This window comes from Gadus morhua, chromosome 19 (assembly GCF_902167405.1).
Source record: "Gadus morhua chromosome 19, gadMor3.0, whole genome shotgun sequence".
Lineage (NCBI taxonomy): Eukaryota > Metazoa > Chordata > Actinopteri > Gadiformes > Gadidae > Gadus > Gadus morhua.
Genome location: NC_044066.1, coordinates 9482899 through 9503405, shown reverse-complemented (window position 1 = coordinate 9503405; position 20507 = coordinate 9482899). Strand labels below are relative to the sequence as shown.

Here is a 20507-nt window from a genome sequence, read left to right as displayed (position 1 = left end):
ACAGCACTGTGAATGTGTGTGTTTAAGATAAAGTGTTAGCTTGGACACCTTACAAATGACTCAATTAATAGTGTGGGGCACTATTTAAAAATTAAATTTAAAATAGTAAATTGAGAATATTTTACAACTGCTACTGACTGTGTTCCTTTTTTTTTTGTACAATATTGAATATTGTCCCTACGCGTCGATTTCGTTATGGACGAGTACCAACCAGTTTTCGTCAAGTTAAATTTTGTACCCACCACTTTAGAAAAAGAAAAAGTTCATAGCAAATATAATTCTTGACACAGATGCCAAGAAATCCACAAAAAAAATTTCCTCCCTCTGCGGCACCATAGTTTTGGAGATATTTTCTGAGAGCTGACAGCCCGGCATGGACAATGAATGATATTAATACCAATACTCTTTGGCTGGGTTGCAATGATGAGGCATCAGACAATCAAGTCATTTTAGCCTGAATACAAACCTAAAAAGCACCAGACCAGGGTTGCTAGTACCATGGACAGTATCAGAGCGATAACCTGTTGAACTAAATGGATGTGGTAGGCTACACCAAGGGATGCATCTGCAGACCACTGCCACATAAATATAGGTGTGACGTGATATTTATTGCTTAAGATTTGCTGGTGCTGTGGTGAGGTTTTCTGTGTTTTTTGCACTACAGTTGTCGGCTATTTTAACTCTTGCAATTTATGTTAGCCATAGCCACCAAGTAGCCTTATAAATGGTTTGCGTTCATACAGCGCTGGGTATTATGGAGAGGACAATAGTGGAGTCATCTGAGTCGGTCTCTTGTTGACACAAAGTGACTTTTGGTCATTCTTGCTTTGCTTGAATTCTGGAATAATTGTGGTAGGGAGTGCTGGTCAGTTTTGGTCAGAATGCCTGATCTAGATTGAATGGATTCGTGTTGTGAATTGAGAACATGCCGTCATTCAGAACCTTTTATTACCTGCACTAAAGAGAAAAAAAAAAGTGCATCCTCATTGTCTTTACCACTTCTGAAAATGCACTCCAACGAAAGCGTCCCCAGCACATTTCAAACCAAACTGATGCCCATGGTATTGTCCCTTTATCTTTTATAATCTTTATAAAAGATAAAGGGACCTGTTTTGACAAGGGTCAAAACAGGAGAGAACAAAGTTATCATCTCATAAAAAGAAAGAGAAGTAATTCAGAAATTTGAAGGCCGCATTGAAGGAGGTCTGTTATGCTGGTTGCACAAAAGAGGATTTTTCTCATTTAGAAAACATCGGAGACCACACACCCTACGATTTTGACCATACAGCATACCTTCCACTAACCGATTCCATTCAACACCAAACCAGTTCCGATTTAGCCAATCTCTCACGAGCAAAGCATGACTTGAGTGTAAACCAACATGGTGGACGACATACAGGGGGAACTAGTTGTTCTAGATTTTGCAGTCTTCTTTTCGGAAAATTGTACACGAAAAATTAGAAGAGGGTGGTAGTAGTCATGGACACGGCTAATATTTGCGCTTTATATTCTGTGAGGCCACGATCTGTAAAAACCTTAACCTACCCCACACTACAGGTTAATGTGTAGAAAAATAAATGCTGAATTGCTTACCAGAGTGAGAAGTGGGAAATCGGGCAAAGAATCGGGGGGGGTACTTATCCTGTAGTGTGCAGCCAGCATTAGGATTTCCAATACCTGGAGTTACAATGTCACCCCCTCAAATAAGTTCATGAACCATCTGTAAATTAACACTATCCTTGAGTGTTAGTATTTCAATTGACCCATCATCATTTTGCTTCGGTCTCTGGTGGCCAACCTTGCAGTTAATGTGCACACACAAACACTAAGGATATTGGTTTTGCACAAGTTATTGTATGGATTCAACTTAGTCTCAATATAAATATAACATTCACCCCTTTATATTCAGCATTTCTTCCTTAAAAATTGGAATAAGGAAATGAATATAACATATAGATTTTTATTTTGTTATTTTGAAGCACAAACCAGGTTATTTGTTTTTGTCGGTGCTTGGGACATGCCTGGTGCTTGGTGTTGTTTTGTGCGTTTGCTATTATTGAGACTAATGGGCCTTCGTAGGGAGCGGCTACAGGCTGATTGATTGCAAGCCTTTATAAGAAAACTTGAAACACATCCCATAATGTTGCTAGTAAAATGGTGTGTGGGTTTGTGTGTGAATTGTGTGCATTGTGTGTGTAGTGTGTACCTGTGGGTAAGTGTATAGTATGTGTGTGGGCGTGTACATTTTGTGTTGTGTTTGTGTCTATTTATCTTGGATTTTGTGTGTACATGTATTGAGTGTGTGTGCATTTTCATTGTGTGTGTATTTTGTTCGGTATGTACGTTGATCGTGCTTTCAGGTGAATATTTTGTGTTGTGTGTGTATGTACGTGTATTATGTTTGCAGGTGAATACATTGTATTGTGTGTGTGTTTGTGTGTGTATGTATTTTGTTTCTGTGTGTGTGTATGTGTGGGATGGTTCAACTGACAAGGCCAGGAATGTGCTCTTCAGGTCTGATGGATGGCATTCATCACTCTGCCAGGATGCCCTCTCACACTCACACACACACACACACACACACACACACACACACACACACACACACACACACAAACACTTATGTCTTCTACCACTCCCCAAGCATTGCTACTTGGAGTGATTGCATGCATGCCTCCTTGAGTGCCTGCGTGTGTGTGTGCCTGCACGTGTGTGTGTGGGTGCGGGCGCGCACATACGTGCGTGCATGATTGTGCACGTCATCGCTTTGTCTGTGTGGCAATGGACAAAAACAAATTGTTGCACGACAACAAAAAACAAACAGTATTGTAGAAAATGCTTTCCCACTCACAGGAGTTCTGATACCTTTGATAGTAACGGGACATAAGCACTTCTTGTGTTGTGAAATTGGATAAAAGGGAAAACGGCGTAGCGATAAGCATGCGAGATTTAGAACTGATTACTGTAAGAAAACAATATCTCAAACAATCCAACAACAAGATACCATTAAACAAAAAAACTAATCACAGCCCATACACTTTATCTTAGCGTTTAATACTATCGTCCACGGGATACATTCACTCACTGTCAAATCTGCTTCTTTTTTTTACCAAAAAGAATATAACAGATAGTCCTACTAAAAATCTATAAACGCACTGCCGTTTCATTTTTGAACACCAACCAATAAATCATATCTGCCGACGTGTCAATGCTGAGGCACTGGGGAACGGGGAGGAACTCCCATTGTGCTCAAGATCTGAGACAGAGCGACTGAACGGAACGACTGAGAGACGAACGCCTCGACTCAAAACGTTTTTTAAATGCCTTTTCAGGCATGTTTAAGAGTGTGTGGGTTCACGGATACACGTTGGCGCATGGATGGATGGATGTGAGAGAACGCAGGGAGACAGAGCTGGAGGAAGGCAGAGGCAATAGATCCCTGACAGACTCTCTCGTTATTGCTCTTTGATGACCACAGCATCCATAGTGTAGGCAGCATTGATCATTATTAATGGTGGCATATGCGGGAACACTCACTCACTCACACACACACACACACACACACACACACACACACACACACACACACACACACACACACACACACACACACACACACACACACACACACACACACACACACACACACACACACACACACTTTGATACTCAAACATGCACCCACTAATGCATGCACATGCTTAGAAACACACACAAACTATCACACTGACACACTTCAATGCACATACACATGCATATACGTCAGCTTTCATCACCCTCTCTTTTTAATCTGTCCTCCTCTTCTCTTTTTTATCACTCTCTCATGTACGCATGCTTCTGCACGTGCTCCAATGCACACTGGCTCCTGCACGCTGACATATGGCCAGATAAGCACCTTCAGTGAAGGCTTGCTGCAGAGCCTCCGTGCTGCAGTTCCACAGAGTCATGTGCATCTCTCTCTCTCTCTCTCTCTCTCTCTCTCTCTCTCTCTCTCTCTCTCTCTCTCTCTCTCTCTCCCAACTCACCACCCATCCACTCTTCTCTTTCCCTCCCTCCCTCTTTCTCTTTAACTCGCCCTGGGTCTCTCTCCTGCTCTACCCTCTCTCCCACACATTCGTTCTCTCTCTCTCTCTCTCTCTCTCTCTCTCTCTCTCTCTCTCTCTCTCTCTCTCTCTCTCTCTCTCTCTCTCTCTCTCTCTCTCTCTCTCTCTCTCTCTCTCTCTCTCTCTCTCAAAAGAGGACAGTCAGTTCCTGTGACGCTCCCTCTGAGACGTAGCGTAATAAAAACAGCAGCTGAGATATGAGCCGTGGAGTGGAGCGATATACTTGAGTATTAGAATACATTCTCATTGCTGGAAATTAAAACTAACACTCAGCACGACACTTAATTTTTCTCATTTGATCAACAGTCGAGTGTATATCGAGCCAAGTAAGAATGGCTTTGTACACTTTTGAGAGGATTTAGATAAGGAACTACTTATCAGCTGTAGTCAGCGGGAAATGCATAAACACTTATATTATGATGAAGACCATACTTGACAATTTAATACAATGTTATTGTAGAGTTCCTCTCAACGGCTTAGCAACACGGGCAAAAACCTGTATCAACATAGTGTTAACAATTGACTGCACATCAGATATGCTGAATATCAGACATGAAATGCAGATATGTTTAAATGACTACTTAACCCCAAACATTTATTGTAATAAGTTGAATTTGTTAATATGTCGTATATGACCTTCAAGGTAGAATAATATGCCATTTTGTTCCAGGAGGTACACCATCATTTAGAGAAAAAAGGCGTATTTATCGGGTTCTTCCCAGACGTCGAAGGGCCTTTTTTCCGAGGCATTCGACGTCAAGACAAAGGAGACTGAGGGCGAGTTGTGTGAGGATGTGTGGCGCTCCGTCCCGGCAGCGGTTGACATTGATGGCCGTGTCTGAGATAGGCTTCAACTTTTAGGATACATGTAACACGTACTGTATAACGCCACCGTGTATAATTAATATACCACATTGCTCATTACAAAGTGCAGACAAAACGTCAGTACTAGCTTTGAAAAGTATCACCACGTTGGCCTGGGTCGTAACCATGTCAACCTCCTCCCTATAACTCTTAAACAGGAGGTGCACTTAGACTTTAAAATAAGGTTGAACCTGAATATTGCTGAACGATTATAAACTGAAATGAATCTACTTTTTTTTCCTATTCTGGTTCATGAAAAGGACATTATTCCTCAGATCTTCAGATTGGGCAGGAAACATCGATGATAAATAAACCATCTGTGCTCGGTCACCCTGTTTTGTGACCAGGGGTGTTGACTCCTAGAAACGTTCTGGGTTCTGATATCTCCCCAATGTCCTCAGCCCTATCCCTAAGAATACTTGAGCAACACCATCCCCTAGCTGCTCCACACTGATCTGTATTCGCTCAGAGGGGTAAGACTCTATGGATAAAACGTGTATCCCCGGTCTTATCATCAGTGCAACCAGGGCTGCCATTTGGGTGTTATGCTGATGACACCTGGCTGTACATAACAAACAGCCCAGAGCGCCCAGCTAAGGCAAAACCACATCACCTGCATGGGGGAGATAACGGCTTGGGTGGAATGGTATTCTGTACCATGAAAAAAGTTTTCATCCTTGTTGGGTTATACTATTTCGTTTTTTGTCTTTGTATAATTGCTTCAATTAATCTACCTCAACATCTGACTCACTAATATGGGTGCCTTGCTTGACCCCCCCCCCCCCCCCCCTGCGTTTTCATGACTTTGGAAGATTTAATTTGACTATTTAATAAAACATCTCAGAGCTCAGCCTGGCTCTATCGTTCCCCTGACGCCCAGATGTTCGCCCATGCCTTAATCTCCTTCAGCCTGTGCTACTTCATTCCCGTTTTACAGAAAACCCCAGCAGGGATATGCATAAGCTCCAGTTTATTCTGAATAGTGCTGACCGAATCTTGTTGATAGTGGGGGAAAAAAAATCATATTTACATATATCGTTTTGGTGCAACTGGTTTCTTGTTGCCCATAAAACTGTCCCGATCTGTGGGTTGACGGATCTTAAGCATGGAGCTCTGACTCTGATGAATTTGCAACTGCATTTAATAACAACTACTTAAGAGATATATTTTATATCAATTGATCCACAAAATTTTAATTTGTACATAATTCAATTTTGTTTATTTTTTCCAGTAATATTGCAGGATTACAGTAACTATTGATTTCTATAATATATTTTAAAATGATTCGCCAAGGGCGATGTGAATGGTGGGGAATAGCCCCCTCGACCTTCGTTCTCCATTACGTCAGACTCAATAACAAACGAGCTATCCCCCGTCGTGCTTCCTCGCTGACAGGCAAAATTTCCCCAAACACTTGTTAAATTCGTATTTTTCCATGTCTTCAATGGTATTGTGAAATTCATCTGGCCGGAGAAACCAGTCTAAAACAGAAGTCAATGGATTGAAACACTACAATATCCCGAGTTTGAGATCTCAATCATGGGATATATCCCAATATCCTGAGATAGCGAACCAATCTAATTGTGCCATCTTACGAGGTTCATGTGTAGCATATACTAATTATCTATACGTGTATTTTATTTTTGTCCAGCATTTGTTTGTATTTTGTTGAATATTGTGCCCTAAAAAGGCAGTGGCCACTGACTTGTCAAAATAATTTCAGTGCCCAGTCTGATTCTGTATTGTTCTGTGCATCAGACAATAAAACACTTGAACTTAGTCTACAACTTGATATAGCTGATGTAGATATGTAGACATATACACACATACATTCACACATATATTTATTTCAAAGAGGACAATTGGCTCATGCTATGCTATTCTATCCACTCTCAAGTGTTCAGGGCATCCAAAAAAGCACACAATTATTCCTCCTAATCATCCTTGTCCATTCAGTTCCAAAACAAGTGATGAATAGCACTAACAACATCGTGCACAATTACGCGCAAAATGTGCCCGTATTTGACTTTGTTTACAACCACATCAAGTACACATCTTTGGCGACGGTCCAAAAGCCACACGGCCTCCTTCTCCAGGACCCAGTCATGCATTAAATGAGCGTCTGTAACCTCATCTCTGACCGCAGTTTGCTCCTTAAGAACCCTGCTGCCCCCCGTGCCTCCCAGCTCTGGCCGAGGGCGCATTGAGGATTATCAAGGCCGGTCTGTAGAACAGGCTCAGCCTAACCATTTCAGACCGGGCAGACGGACTCTTTGGAAACGTTTTGTTTTGTTTTTGGGTATATTCTACTACATTATCTTCGTAAGCATTTGATATTAGTGTAGTATGCCTCTGTGTGATCCCAATAATACCTTAAATATATACTATTATATCTCTAAAATGTATACCAATTATTGGTTAACACAGTAATGTTAGTAGTTCTAGTAATTACATTTCATGGCATGCATGTGGATTTGTATTCTGTGCGTGGTCGTGTGTGGATCTGGGGCTGTGTACAGAGTCAAGCGCTGTGCTGCCATGCTACAGAGGTCAAGCGATCGTTCAGATAGCAAGGTGTCAGACCATCTTAGTCGGGGTATCTCTCTGCGTCTCTACTCTCCATGCACAGATTTAATCACACTTGCCATCAAAGAGTAGTACCTGGTTACGACTAGGTGTGTGCATGTGTGCGCAAGTGTTTGTGTGTGTGTATGTATTTGTGCATGTGCATTGTGTATGAGTGTGTGCACATACTTGTGTGCGAGCATGCAAACGCTAGTATGCACTCACACCTGATTAGCATTTGGTCATTCTTCCGGCGCGCGCACGCGCACACTCACACACTCACACACACCACCCCTCTCCCACACACACACACATGTCCACTAATTACCTGAAGGTCATTTGGAATATCTGGCCCAAGTTGACTTCCTGGCTCTTGTTGTTGTAGCCGTGCAGCATCTCGCCAAACAGCGTGTCGTTGAAGCGGACGTCCTGTCTCACACACTTGGAGCCCTCACAGTTGTCAGACTGCAGGAGGCAGGAGCGGCCGTCTGTCGCCAGCTTGTACTCCTGCACACACCTGAGGAGGACACGGCGGATCTGTCAAGGTGACGCACACGCAACGCAACCCGAGGTTAAAATGTACAAATTTGGACACGGGAGCAGAAAACGATCAAATGTGTCAAAAGGGGGGCCACATGTGACTTTTTGGGGGATGTTTGGCTGGTTTGTTTGTTTTGACTCCTGTGTTTTGCATCTCATAACGTCAAATGTCTTTGAGGGCTTGCATAATCGCGTTATCAATAAAATGTTTCATCATTAATATTATAAATAATATAAAAATACAGATATTTTTCATAATTGGTTGAAGAAACACAATTTGTGTTCATAACATGAACTGCATATTTCCTATTTAGTTCCAGGCACTTTAATACAAAACTAACTCATCAATTAATGCATTCATTATTTAAGAATTAACCAACGAGCAAGAAGGAGTTAGGGCGTCTTGCTCAAGGATGCCAAAGATCTGCTGACATTGGGGTTCAAACCCAGAACCGTTCAGCTGTAACTCAACAATCCCAACGGTTAATCTATTCAAACCCTGGATGCAAATAAAACATTTACACACAAACACACATAAACACAGGTCAAAGATAGCAATCCGGGCCCTGTGAAGACACAATGTGCTAAATAATTAAAACCATGTCCCATAGCCATACATGATACTCAGATATATTCTCCCACCCACGCTATGCATGAGATGCATAGCCTACTACTGCAACGGTGGAAATGGATAGAAAACAGATAAAGCGGAATTGCTCCTACAAAGTAACGCACACGGAGACCGCCTGTCTCTACCCAGCAGATAGGTGATAGGCGACATTGAGCAGCAAAATATCTAGTAAATATTGAATATGAAACTAGCTTCACCCCCCGTCTGGTCACATCCCGTGTGCAGCAGACATACGGGTGGAGAGGGGGGGCTGATGTGAGCCACAGCATATCATTTGAAACTTGGAAATAAATCTGAACAGGAGAACAGAATGTGCTTTTCATTTTTTTACCCAGAATGCATTATTTATTTTTTTTATATTACGAACCGGGGATTTAAGATTCACCCAAAGATCTGGCCAGCTGAGTTATCACGCTGAGATTAATCAAGGCCTTTACGTTACAGTCCAGTAACCTGGCTGAGATGGAACAATTTTCCAGATTGAATGAATTTCAGTGATGTCGTTTTATTGTGTGTGCCCTGTTGACAGCCGACACTAAACTGATAAAAGAATACACAAGTGTCTGTCTTTGAATATGTACTCTCTGTATATACTTATGATTTTAAATATCTAAACAATTAACAGATAGGCCCCTAAAATGTCCATTCAACACACAATCCCCCATTTAAAAATCATCTATAATCGTTTAGCACTTCTAAATTCAAATATTATAAATGGAATGAAATTATTAAAATATATAATTGCATATTTTTACAGTTTCTCAGACTCACACCCAGAATAAGATATAAAGCCTAAAGGGCTTAAGCAGTGCTTAGGTGACACTTTTGCTAACTGTGCTCAGTGGATCAGCTAGAAAGCCCTTCTGCTAAATAACCTTCGACGGAACCTCTGCAGAAGAAGTTCACCCACTAAAAATACTGACAGCCTTTGAGACAAGAGTTTCATGTGTGCAGGAATTCACGTGTTGAGGGTTGCATATAATGTCATGGTATATTTTAGTCTACATGTTGAAACATGTTGAATCTGAAACTATTTCAAAGCCCATATATGTAACTGGGGTTTGGATATTTGCATAATAATAATAATATTAGTGGATTACATCTCATTCATTTGGTCAAATGTCTGTTAATATCCAATGCGCCGAATGAGATTTGTACGAGACACAAGAATACTTACAACGCTCTGAAATAACGGATATTTACTTCACTGTTTATTTACTTTAAGCCCTTTGAGACTGTGACTGTGATTAAGGGTTTTACAAATAAAGTTGACAAGTGGCAGATGTATCTGAAATATCTTATCAGCTATTTCTCCAGGAAATCCTGAAAGCCACCAACCCGCAAGACAAGCAGGACAGAATTATCATCCCCCTGCTCCGTCTAATACCCAAAGCTGTGCTAAATCTGCATAATAAACCCAGAACTGCATCAAGTCCTGCTTCCCTTATCCTTGGACGCTGCGGTCTTTGACAATCCACTACATCAAGTGTGCATTTGAGAAAACAGTTTCTACACGGAGAGCAGTGAGTGTAGTGTGCTGAAATCTAAGCGTGGTCTGAAAAGTGTAGCTTGATTCCGCCGCGCGTTTTCTCACCTGGGACCAACTCGGGCCATGATTGCTCGGGGCAGTCAGCTGGTGTCTGTTTGTGATGTAATCACACATAGATTGTCTCCTCCCAGGAGAGGCTGGGCTGACATTCTGCCACTAGCACAAACAGTTGGGCTGCGTTGGCGTAACAGTATTTCTGAAGACTAGGTTTTATGGGTGGTATGTAGTTTGTTATCGTAGGTCTGTTTCCCCAAACGTCCCCAAAAGTTGTTTCATGATGAATGAATATTTGAATATCTAATTTTTCATTATAGATTGCTGAAAATATTGTTAACTTTATACAAGGAAGTTTGTACTGATAATTGCTTTAAAATTCTTTGAGGAAATACATTTACAAATAAATTATTGGTTGAATAAAATAAAATTCGACCAAAATAAAATTGAATAAAACATATGTACAATGTAAGCCTTCACAAACCCTGTTTATTTTTATTAAATACAATCACAAATTCAACTCCTTTTATTAAGCCAAGAGGCTACATGAGAAAAACATGTTCTGTGGCAAATTACCCTTGACCATTTAAACGCAATATAGAAGTCTAATTTATGTTGTTGTTTTTAAAGCTAAACCTGTGCTTCGTGACTTTTCTTAGTGCAGTCGGCACCTTACGGTTCAAACTTAATTGTAACTTTTTCAATTTCAATTTGGTCTGGGGAAAAGGAGGCGGGAAAATCTAATTGTGAGGGTTGTGAGGGCTGCCCAGAAAATGTTTTCCTTAACCTCATTTTTACAGCCTTTCATCACAATTACTGTCTCTGGAGACATCACAGGGGCACACTCAGATAGGATTGCTCGACATCCCCTGACCCCACAAACTCAAATTAGGAAGCAAATATAAAAAAAACACCTGAAAACCCTTTGGGAAAAGGAAGGGATCAGAAGAAGAAACACTTAAATAGAAGAGCAATATGTTCAGAGTCAATTTGGATTAGAATTGAAGAGACTCACAAAACACTTCAGTTTACTAATACTCAGTTATTTGTGAGTCCCCATACCTGCTGTTAATTGTTTTTTATAGATTCTTATTCTTCTTGATATATCTTGAAATACTTGAAACGCAAAAATAAGTAAGCGCGTAATTGGCAGATGGAGAACACAAACTCAGCAAACACTGGTAACATATTCCCGTAGCATGTGAGACGACAACCTGAAACATCCTGACGTTCGCCCCAACGTTCTTAGACAACGTGTCATAAAAAGTTTCAAATCAAAATTGTGCAGACTTGAAAATGTAGAAATACACTTAGAAATAAACCTAGTAAGTAATACACATCCATCTTGCGTATGATTCTGAATTCGGTAGGATATTGGCGTAACAATACAGGAGACATGGCATAACTCCACACATTTCAGTTTTCGCCTTCAGGCACAAGCTCTGTGCCGTCTCCCCCAAGAAGTTCGGAATTATTCTGCTATAGCATAATGGAACTGCTGGATCAGAGATTAGTATAACCCCAGACGCTAACCCTCGATTGCTGTTTTCCCAATTTCCCTGAGCTAGCACAACCTCAACCCCCTCCGGGTTGTCATGTTCAGTTTTCCTTTGAGCCAACCGTGATTCCAAAACTCACCCGCAGAACATGAGCACGTTGCTGGAGCTGGGGTCCTCCGCCAGTGGCACCAGCTGCTGGAGACACAGCTGTTCACAGCCCCCGTTGAAGCCGTCGGTGCAGTCGGTGCCCCGCGAGTAGTCATAGCAACCCGAGCCATCCTTCATCGGCCTCAACCCCTCGGGACACTGTGGACAGGGGTGGACAGGGGACGAGAGGGATGGAGGTGAATGGAGGGGACACGGGATGGGAATGATAGATGGGAAGGGTGTCAGGGAAGGAGTTTCGTGGGCGACGGGGGGGAAAGGAGACAAAGATAGATGGGAAAAGGTGAGCGAGGGGTAGGGTCGGCTGTCCATGTTTTTTCACTGACTAAAGAGGAGCTCGGGGAAGGAGCAGGGTTAAAAGGGTGGAGCATTTGAGAAGGGATTTGATTTGATTGTGATTTATTTTGACACTATCGACTGTTATCGTCACTCACCTGCCCCACAGCAAAAGTATGATTATTACAAAGTGGTGGCAATATAAAAGGAGGTGTTTTACTTGTCAACCAAAAGATTTTAATTGGGAAAAAGTATAATCATGTTTTTAGTTTTGCAAAACATCGATGCTAAAGGGAAAAGTAATGGAATTCTGTGAAACAGCCCACTTTCTCTATTCTTATTCAGTATTATCTTTAATTTGACCACATTTTTAATTCCAGTGTTGAAGGCCTTTTCTTCAACACAGAAGTCCTATTTTGTTTCTAAGATCATAATCTTAGAATCAGCTGAGTCAATAGCTGATTGACTCATGCATGGGATTTTGTGGGTTCTGTTGTGTACTTTATCCGTGCCAATTTCTTGCCAATACAATGGCGCCATTCCCAGTGACAAAAATCCCCATGTATCCAAATTAAATAGACCCAGATAAGTAAAGAATGAAACAACACTTGAAGTTTCTTCCAGATCTTCGGATATCCAGTTTGTTTAACAAGTTGATTAATGCTTTACATAGCAGATAAGCACGGACGGAAGATACACATTGGATTTACGCAAGCAGAGATGTGCGATAATATGCAAAAGTGGATTAGTATTCAGACGGAGATATAGACACTCACACACGCACAATAAACAAACACGAAATGTCTTCCAAAGACATAATTGACATGGACGAAAAACCAAAAAAAGAGAGCCAACAATCACTTTTAATCTAATTAAATGACAACGTCTTAATGTACTGAGAGAGTACAGAACAGCCGCTTGCAAACAAGGATGTTTGCACTCGCGTTCTTAGCTCTAGGGCTAACTCAATTCCCACTAACTCAGTTTCCCCCAGTCAGAGTGAGTGAAGATCAGACACCAGAGTAGCGGGGGGCTATCACAACACCACGTAATCTCCTCGGAGAATGTAAAAGAGATGATTTCATAGTTACAGTACCGTGCGCGTGGACTACTCCAGATCGGATTAGCTCTGTTATCGAGATAGCTGGGAGGCCCCAGGCATAATGTTTCTACACAAGATGACATGCTACCAGGCGAACAGATGGCCGCTCTGATCGAAAGCACAGTTCATCTGTGAAATCCCATGTTCGGCCCTGGCTGGGCAGGTTGGGTAAGGCGTGCGCGTGTGTGTGTGTGTGTGTGTGTGTGTGTGTGTGTGTGTGTGTGTGTGTGTGTGTGTGTGTGTGTGTGTGTGTGTGTGTGTGTGTGTGTGTGTGTGTGTGTGTGAGCTTGTGTGAGCGTGTGTGTGTGTGTGTGTGTGTGTGTGTGTGTGTGTGTGTGTGTGTGTGTGTGTGTGTCTGAGACGGAAAGAGCGATGGCATAGACAGATATTGAGCTGGTTGAGCGGAGTATGAGCTGGCACCACAGATATCCGCTACATCTAAAGTTTAAAAAAAATACAGTTCAAATTGTATTTAAAGCTAAGGCTATTAAAGCTATTTCAAATGTTGAGTTTTTCATAATAGGGGATAGAATCACGTTGTAGCAATAGTGTGAAAGGCCATGTGTACATATGTGCATGGCTGTGTTTGTTTATGTGTGTGTGTGTGTGTGTGTGTGTGTGTGTGTGTGTGTTTATGTGTGTGTGTTTATGTGTGTGTGTGTGTGTGTGTGTGTGTGTGTGTGTGTGTGTGTGTGTGTGTGTGTGTGTGTGTGTGTACGTGTATTAGCGTGTGTTTACACGTGTGGGCAGGGGGTCCACTCAACCGATTCAGAAAGTTAAACAACAACCTGGTGGGTGAAACCATGAACTAGAAGAAGGTCAATGTTGTCCAGGAGTTTTGAGCCAGAACCTTTATCTGCCAGAAAAACCTGACAGTATTATCAGCTTTTAGACTTACTTATCGTTATATATTATCTGATGTATAGTATTATATCATATATGGTAGGAAATACATAATGCATGCTTGATGTTGTGGAAAGTTTTGATTCCTAGCGTATTCGACTGCATACATTACATTGTCAGGGCGGTACCATTGGGAACGAAACCTCCTACCCTGGAAGGGATAAGGCAATTTCTTTGAAATAATGCGTCCATTTTACTCCTGTAAATACAAATAAAATGTACTGGTTCACTTTCGCTATCCCCTATGGGCCGTCAATATCAAAGCAGATTGCTGTGCACTGCAGCATTGTCCTACGCCCACACAGTGCCGAGTGCCACCATCCACTTGTATAACGCTATTTCATGTATTGAGGTTTTTATTGTTTGTTGCCAAAATTCGCTCAGCGGTTACGACCTGCCCGCCGTATGGCACGTCTTCCTCTCTCCTTTGGATTTTTCACTCCACTACAAGGATACTCAGACGTGCTCGCTTTTTAAGGTGGTGTGAATCAATATAACAATGGACGTGTGCGTCTGTCATCTGGCAGGAGGGGACGGAACGACTTCATTTTGTGTTAGGGATTAACAATTAAAATGTGGGGGCGACGCCACTTAACATGCACTTGAAATATAAATGACTACCCTGAGAAAACTCTCTTGAGTAGCGAATGCATTTCAGAAATGTAACCCAGATCCCAAGACACAAAAAAACAAAGGGAAAAGTTGAATGAGGACTCTCTTAGAAAATGTCCAGCCTTGAATTCTATGGATGAAGAAAAAATACATCTAATATCGTGGGGGGAAACCAGTTTGACAGACTAATCTTGTTTCGGGGCCGCACGCTCTGTGGCGTGGCTGCGTCTGAAAGGGGTTATGAATTAGGGACTGTGGCTCTATTGCTGCATGCGCAAAAACACACAGGAGGAATTACATCGTCCCCAGCCAGGAACCCAAAGTTCCACTCAGGTTCCTCTGAGTGCTTGGGCACGAACAAGCTAACTTTTAATGTGTTCGAGGGCAGTGTCAGCGTGACTTATAGAAGCACTCACGTACAGTCTACCCCTACCCCTACAGTGACACAAACAGGCATGCATGTACAGCACATGCAAAGGCACACACACACAGGCATGAATGCATGTACAGCACATGCACGGGCACACACACACAAAAACACACACATTTATGTACAACACATGCATGGGCGCACAAACACACACACAGGCATGCGTGTACAGCACGTGCATGGGCGCACACCCTCACAGACATACACACACAGGCATGCATGTCCGAGCACATGAACACTTGCACAAACATCAATATTCCCTCACCTAGAAAAATGCATTTACCGCACACACACACAAGCAGAAATGCTCACAGACTCACATGCAGGCGTCTGCGTGCACACACACAGACATATACACATACACACACACACACACACACACACACACACACACACACACACACACACACACACACATACACAGACACACTTTGTAACCAGCACATTACTGAGAGTAAGGAGCACATAAACAGCAGACGTTGGAGGAAACGGACTAGGTGCGTAACTGGAGACGCTTCATCTTAATCTATCGCCTCCCCTCTCTCCTCCATCTCCTCCCACAGGAATCCAGATACGATCATGGTCTCATGTCCTAGTCTGAATTCATTCAACTATAAGAAGGGGTGGGGGGGAGGGGAGAAAATTGAAACAGCAATCTATTCCAGGATATCTTGCCTTGCACAGGGATCCCAGTTGGGATTCAAGGTTGCAATTTAATGCGCCCCCTACACTGCCTTGAACTAAAATGTAATTCCATTTTATTTGAGTTCAAGGCCTCTGACTAAGGAAAAACTTGATTGCCGGTGCTTTATAAAATCAGATGAATTGTATCACAGAATACATAAAACCCTTATATTCTGTGGGATAGAAGTTGAAGCTGTTAGCATTATATAACAGTGGAATTGTTTAGTTGTGAGTTAGTTGAATTAGCTTGCTAGCAACTTAGTTATACAGAAGGTTAGTTAGCGAGCTAGGTCGTTAGTTGCTTGCAGAGAGTTTAAAGTGGGACCCAGTGGTTCATTTAACGACATGCTTGATCCTACATTTAACCATCAGTGAGCAGAGTAATAGAGGGAGAGGAGCATTAAAATTAATTTGCCAGAAAACCATAAGGCATTAAAGCGTTGTGGTAATGAGAGGAGAGGAGCAGTGCGGAGCAGAGGGAGGAGAGAGGAGAGAGCCATGATGTTCATCTCCCCAGAACCCAGCTCCGTAGAGACATGCCGCCATACAGAAAAAACCAAGGAAGGATTACGCTAAGAGGGTGTGCCGCAAACTGTGTTGATGTGTTGGGCGGAAACACCTTTCTATCCCCCCCACATGTTTCCAGTTTTAAATCCATGCAGAGAAGGGGGAGTCAGAGGAGAAATGTGTCCCACCTGCTAAGAACTAAGAACCTATTTCTAAAAAGATTCTTTATCGTGCAACAGATGGACCATGTGAAAAAAAGGAGAGGGAGGGTAGATCTATTTAGCAAATTCGCAAACACACCTCACAGTACGACAGGGAACAACCAACATATCAGTGTTCGCACCTGCAGTCAACAATACGTCTTTGCCAAGCTTGCATCAGAGGTAATTTCGGTTACGTCCCGAATGTGAGGACAGTGGATTAATGATACGCCTCTAATATCACCACCAGCTGCTCATTCCTGGAGTGTTTCAATTAAAAAGACAGATACTGGGGAGGGCTAAAATAATGTGCCATGAGAATAATTGTTCCTCATCAGTTCTGATACATTGTTAGACAACAAAAATATATATCTGCGAGTGTGAATGGGGATAAGACCTCTAAATACTAGATTTCCTTTTAGTAAACAGATTGATAGTGAGATTGCAGAGGATCAATCAATTACGCTCGCAAGCTTCTGTTATCTGATTGCTTTGCGTAGATAAATGGGCCGTATTATATTCAGCAAGGACTCCTCTCAAATAGGATTAGGTGTTGCTGAGAAACGTTTTACTCCTGGGTCAGATAGATGTATTTAATGAATCTTAAAAACAGTTTTGTAAATGCAGTTTTGGTTATTTCTCAAAATTATCCATTGAGTGGAAAGGTAAGCTTATAAATGTGTTTATTAAAGATTATAGCTTTATTTAAAAACTTGCATCGTCGGTTGGAAAAGGGTTTTGCTGAGCTTGTCTTTAAGTTGTGATTGATGGATCTATTCAACCAATCGCATCGTTTGTAGCTATCTCGAGGAAACCGATTGGTTCCAAAGTTGGAAGACCACTCTCACTTCCACTCCATCTCAAAACACAGTTTAATAAAGCACAATGTGTCAAATCTTGTCAGAAATGTATGAGTGCGCAGGCAGGCATCTACATGTGAAATATCAGGCCTTTCTTCGAAAATGACACTAATGTGGAAAAAGCTTCCAAAACTGTACCCTAAGACAATCATTGAACATACTCTCTGGAAAGTGTTTGTGCATAAAGAGCTCAATCACAAAAGGCAACCTACAAATATGAAGTACAGCTTTTTCGAAGTTTAATATGACATAGTTTGTGTGTGTGCTTCAGTGTGGATGTGTGTGTGTCTCTGTGTGTATCTGTTTGTGTGTGTATCTGTTTGTGTGTGTATCTACACAGTTCACTCCTATAAGCTTTATACAGTTTTTCACACTTCAACATGCGCGATGTGTGGTGACGTGAAATTGCTCAGAGTCCAATACAGTGACATGTCTTCACAATTTCCTGCAGACTTTGCTCCCATTCAACCATGCATTTTAACTTAAGCCTGGCAATCCTGTTATCCAGTTTGTCATTTCGCACTTACTCCTCAAACTTTCAAAAAAGTTGCAAATTGGGTGGAAAATCATTGGGGGGGCTACATCAAGTGTTCAAGGGAAAAAAAATTGATAAAAAAGCTGGATAATCCGGCCGCACAACTGGACAAACAAACAACCAAAAACGAACCCCGAAAAACATACCTCTGAGCAGTGTAACATATTGGATTCAGAAAGCATATAATTACGCTGCTTGATTCAAGTTTTTCTAAAGAGGGTTATAAGGGAGGGTGCAATGTGTTGCGTGTCTAATAACAGAGAGACTACACCGCTAGCGACCGGGAGAAATTAGGAAGCCTGCCAATAAACTCCTTCCCCCTGCATTTCATCTCCCCACAAGAAAAAGCAATATTGGGGACACCTGCAAGAAAATAAAAATAAAAGGACGCAGTGGCTTATCCTAGCCTTCGGTCTTTACCTCTGCCATTACACTAAGAACGTCTTCTGCCCTACATGGAGCATGTTGATTCTCTGCGCCTGCTCAAATAACCGTTTGTCAGAGGACATTGAACGAGAAAGGAAAGTCTTGCATGTGTCTCTTCAAATATAAGTAAATAAATAAAGAAGACCCAGCCAAAAGAGCATTTACAAAAATCTACTACTACTACTACTACTAGTACTACTACTACTACTACTACAACTACTACATATTACGAGTTAAGACATGAGTTTCAAGTAGGAAATGGGTTGAATTATAAAGAGGATCAAATATAGGGCACACCAGTGGAAAATATTGTGGTTGTCCTGTTGGTCTTTTGTTTCTCAATTTGTATTTTACACTCAATGCTTATTTTGGGAGAATCAAACAAGGTTCTCTTATGCTTGTTTTATAGCATCAGATTCAGAATCGGGGAAGCAAGAGAGTTTACTAGCATTTAGTCATGTTTTTAGTGTACTGCTTTCAAAATGGAAAATTCAATGTTAGCAGGAAAGGCTGTTAGGAATTCCTGTTTAATATTCATGTGCCTGATTTGGCACTTTTGTGTGTTTGTGTGTGTTCGTGTGCACGTGTGCGTGTGTGTGTGGGTGCGTACATGTGCGTGTGTGTGTGTGTGTGTGAGCGACTAAGTCTGCACCTGCTTACACATCTGGCGGGACCATAGTGGATGCCCCTAGATGGGACATAAGTTAGTAGGACACAGAATGTTCGTTATTTGTCCCCATTTATATTTCATGCATTTTCCACAATTCACCACCCTTTTTGGAAGAAAACTAAAAAACAGCAGTTCACTGCAAATAACTTGATTAGAGCAAAAGCAATTCTCACCAGGTTCCCTTTGTGCGTATCAGAATAGGGGTGTGCCAAAATATCGATACTGCGACATATCTCGATATTTCGTCTTGCGGGACGTTATCGATATGCTGACGCCAAATATCGATATTTAAAGGTCCCATGACATGAAAATCTCACTTTATGAGGTTTTCTAACATAAATATGAGTTCCCCTAGCCTGCCTATGGTCCCCCAATTGCTAAAACTTGCGTTTGGTGTAAAACGAGCACTAGCTGTTCTGCTCGCCTTTGAAAAAACGGAGGCTCAAGTGCGCTGATTTGGAATGTCTGTATTCTTGACGTCATCAGGAATCTCAGCTCCTCCCCTTACTCTGCCTGCCCCGCCCAGAGACGTTGGCCCGCCAATGAGACTCGACCGTGCGAGCGCCACATGTGTGTGTGTTTGTGTGAATACACACACTGTAACGCAAGTGTTTCTTGTCGGTTCTTTGACGTGTCTTGTATTTCCACAACGAGACTGTTGTGGGGGTTATGTTATCTCAGCCATCTGTAAACAGAGCGAATGAAACTAAGCAATGAAATGTTTTCTGCATTTATTTTGTTTTCTAATTTTCTGTTACTTTGCATAAAATGTTTTTGTAGTCAATTCTGAATTTCTTCAGTAACACAGATATCGTGATGTATCGTGGGTGAAATTTCTTGCAATATATCGATAATCGCAGAATCGCTGTATCGTGATATTATCGTTATCGGGGGTAAAATATCGTGATAGTATCTATCGTGGGGTACCTAGTGATACCCAGCCCTAGAAATAGACTTTAAATTATTCAAGTCTATTTAATCATGTCTGACATTAAATACAATGTCAGACATTGTCTCACATAATGTCAGACAATGATAATAATAATACATTATATTTATAACACACTTTACATCAACTTAATGACCTCAAAGTGCTACAATGTACATTAAAAGAACATAAAAGAATAACTAGATTAAAAAGAAAAATAACAGAAAAAAAGCAGTTTAGCCAAAGGCTTTTCTAAAAAGATGGGTTTTTAGGCCTTTTTTTAAATAATCCACTGTCTGTGGGGCCCTTAGATGGCCCTTAGATGGTCAGGGAGAGCATTCCACAATGTTGCTATACCCTACATCAGGGGTCTCAAACTCGCGGCCCGCGGGCCAATTGTGGCCCGCGGGACGATATTTAGTGGCCCCCTACTTGATATCAAAGTTAAGTGTTAGTGCGGCCCA

The 20507-nt window shown here is 41.7% G+C and overlaps 1 protein-coding gene across 2 annotated transcripts in view; it reads right to left on the bottom strand.

Moving 5' to 3' along the window:
* astn2 (astrotactin 2) overlaps nt 1–20507 on the bottom strand; it is a 269562-nt gene that overhangs the window by 79620 nt on the left and 169435 nt on the right. Inside the window, exons 1-3 of one of the 2 annotated variants that reach the window (XM_030341422.1) lie at nt 13283–13490; nt 11885–12051; nt 7861–8049 (exon numbers count right to left, since the gene is read on the bottom strand). In XM_030341422.1, coding sequence (XP_030197282.1) covers nt 7861–8049; nt 11885–12030 — 335 coding nt within the window. In that variant the 5' untranslated portion in view covers nt 12031–12051; nt 13283–13490. Of the gene's footprint in view, nt 1–7860; nt 8050–11884; nt 12052–13282; nt 13491–20507 lie in introns of those variants that run through there. The other variant, XM_030341421.1, reaches the window with a different exon arrangement.